The following is a 308-nucleotide window of genomic DNA, read 5'->3' as shown; positions in this document are numbered from 1 at the left end:
CGCGCAGCACCTCAGCAGCTTTGCCCCCCTCCCCCAGCGCCAAGGTAAGGCTGTGCCCGCTGCTGCCTTCCTGAGGCTGAGCCCGGCTGGGGGCAACCCAGCTTCGAGGGGATGCTGCCACATTCCTGAATGGGGGAGAGTTTGGGGTGGGTGTTGAGAGCTTTGCAGGGGCCCCCTCTTTCTGTGAGTGACTGCTGTGTCTCTGCTCCTCAGCTGAGCCGAGTGAACAGCCTGAAGGAGCCCAACTCCATCTGTGAGAGCAGCCGCAAGCCCAGCTACCGCTCGGAGCCGAGCCTAGAGCCCGAGAG

General features: G+C 64.3%; 1 protein-coding gene across 1 annotated transcript in view; it reads left to right on the top strand.

Moving 5' to 3' along the window:
• Positions 1–303, top strand: part of LOC104169064 (palmitoyltransferase ZDHHC5) — a gene marked incomplete at its 3' end in the record, with an annotated part of 12,733 nt that extends 12,430 nt beyond the window's left edge. Inside the window, exons 8-9 of the mRNA XM_009709873.1 lie at positions 8–44; positions 214–303. Of these exons, the coding sequence (XP_009708175.1) occupies positions 8–44; positions 214–303 (127 nt within the window). The remainder of the gene's footprint in view (positions 1–7; positions 45–213) is intronic.
• Positions 304–308: the final 5 nt, after the last annotated feature.

This window comes from Cariama cristata, unplaced genomic scaffold, assembly GCF_000690535.1.
Source record: "Cariama cristata isolate BGI_N322 unplaced genomic scaffold, ASM69053v1 scaffold16451, whole genome shotgun sequence".
NCBI lineage: Eukaryota > Metazoa > Chordata > Aves > Cariamiformes > Cariamidae > Cariama > Cariama cristata.
The sequence above is the reverse complement of the archived record's forward strand: the minus strand, read 5'-3'. Positions and strand labels throughout refer to the sequence as shown.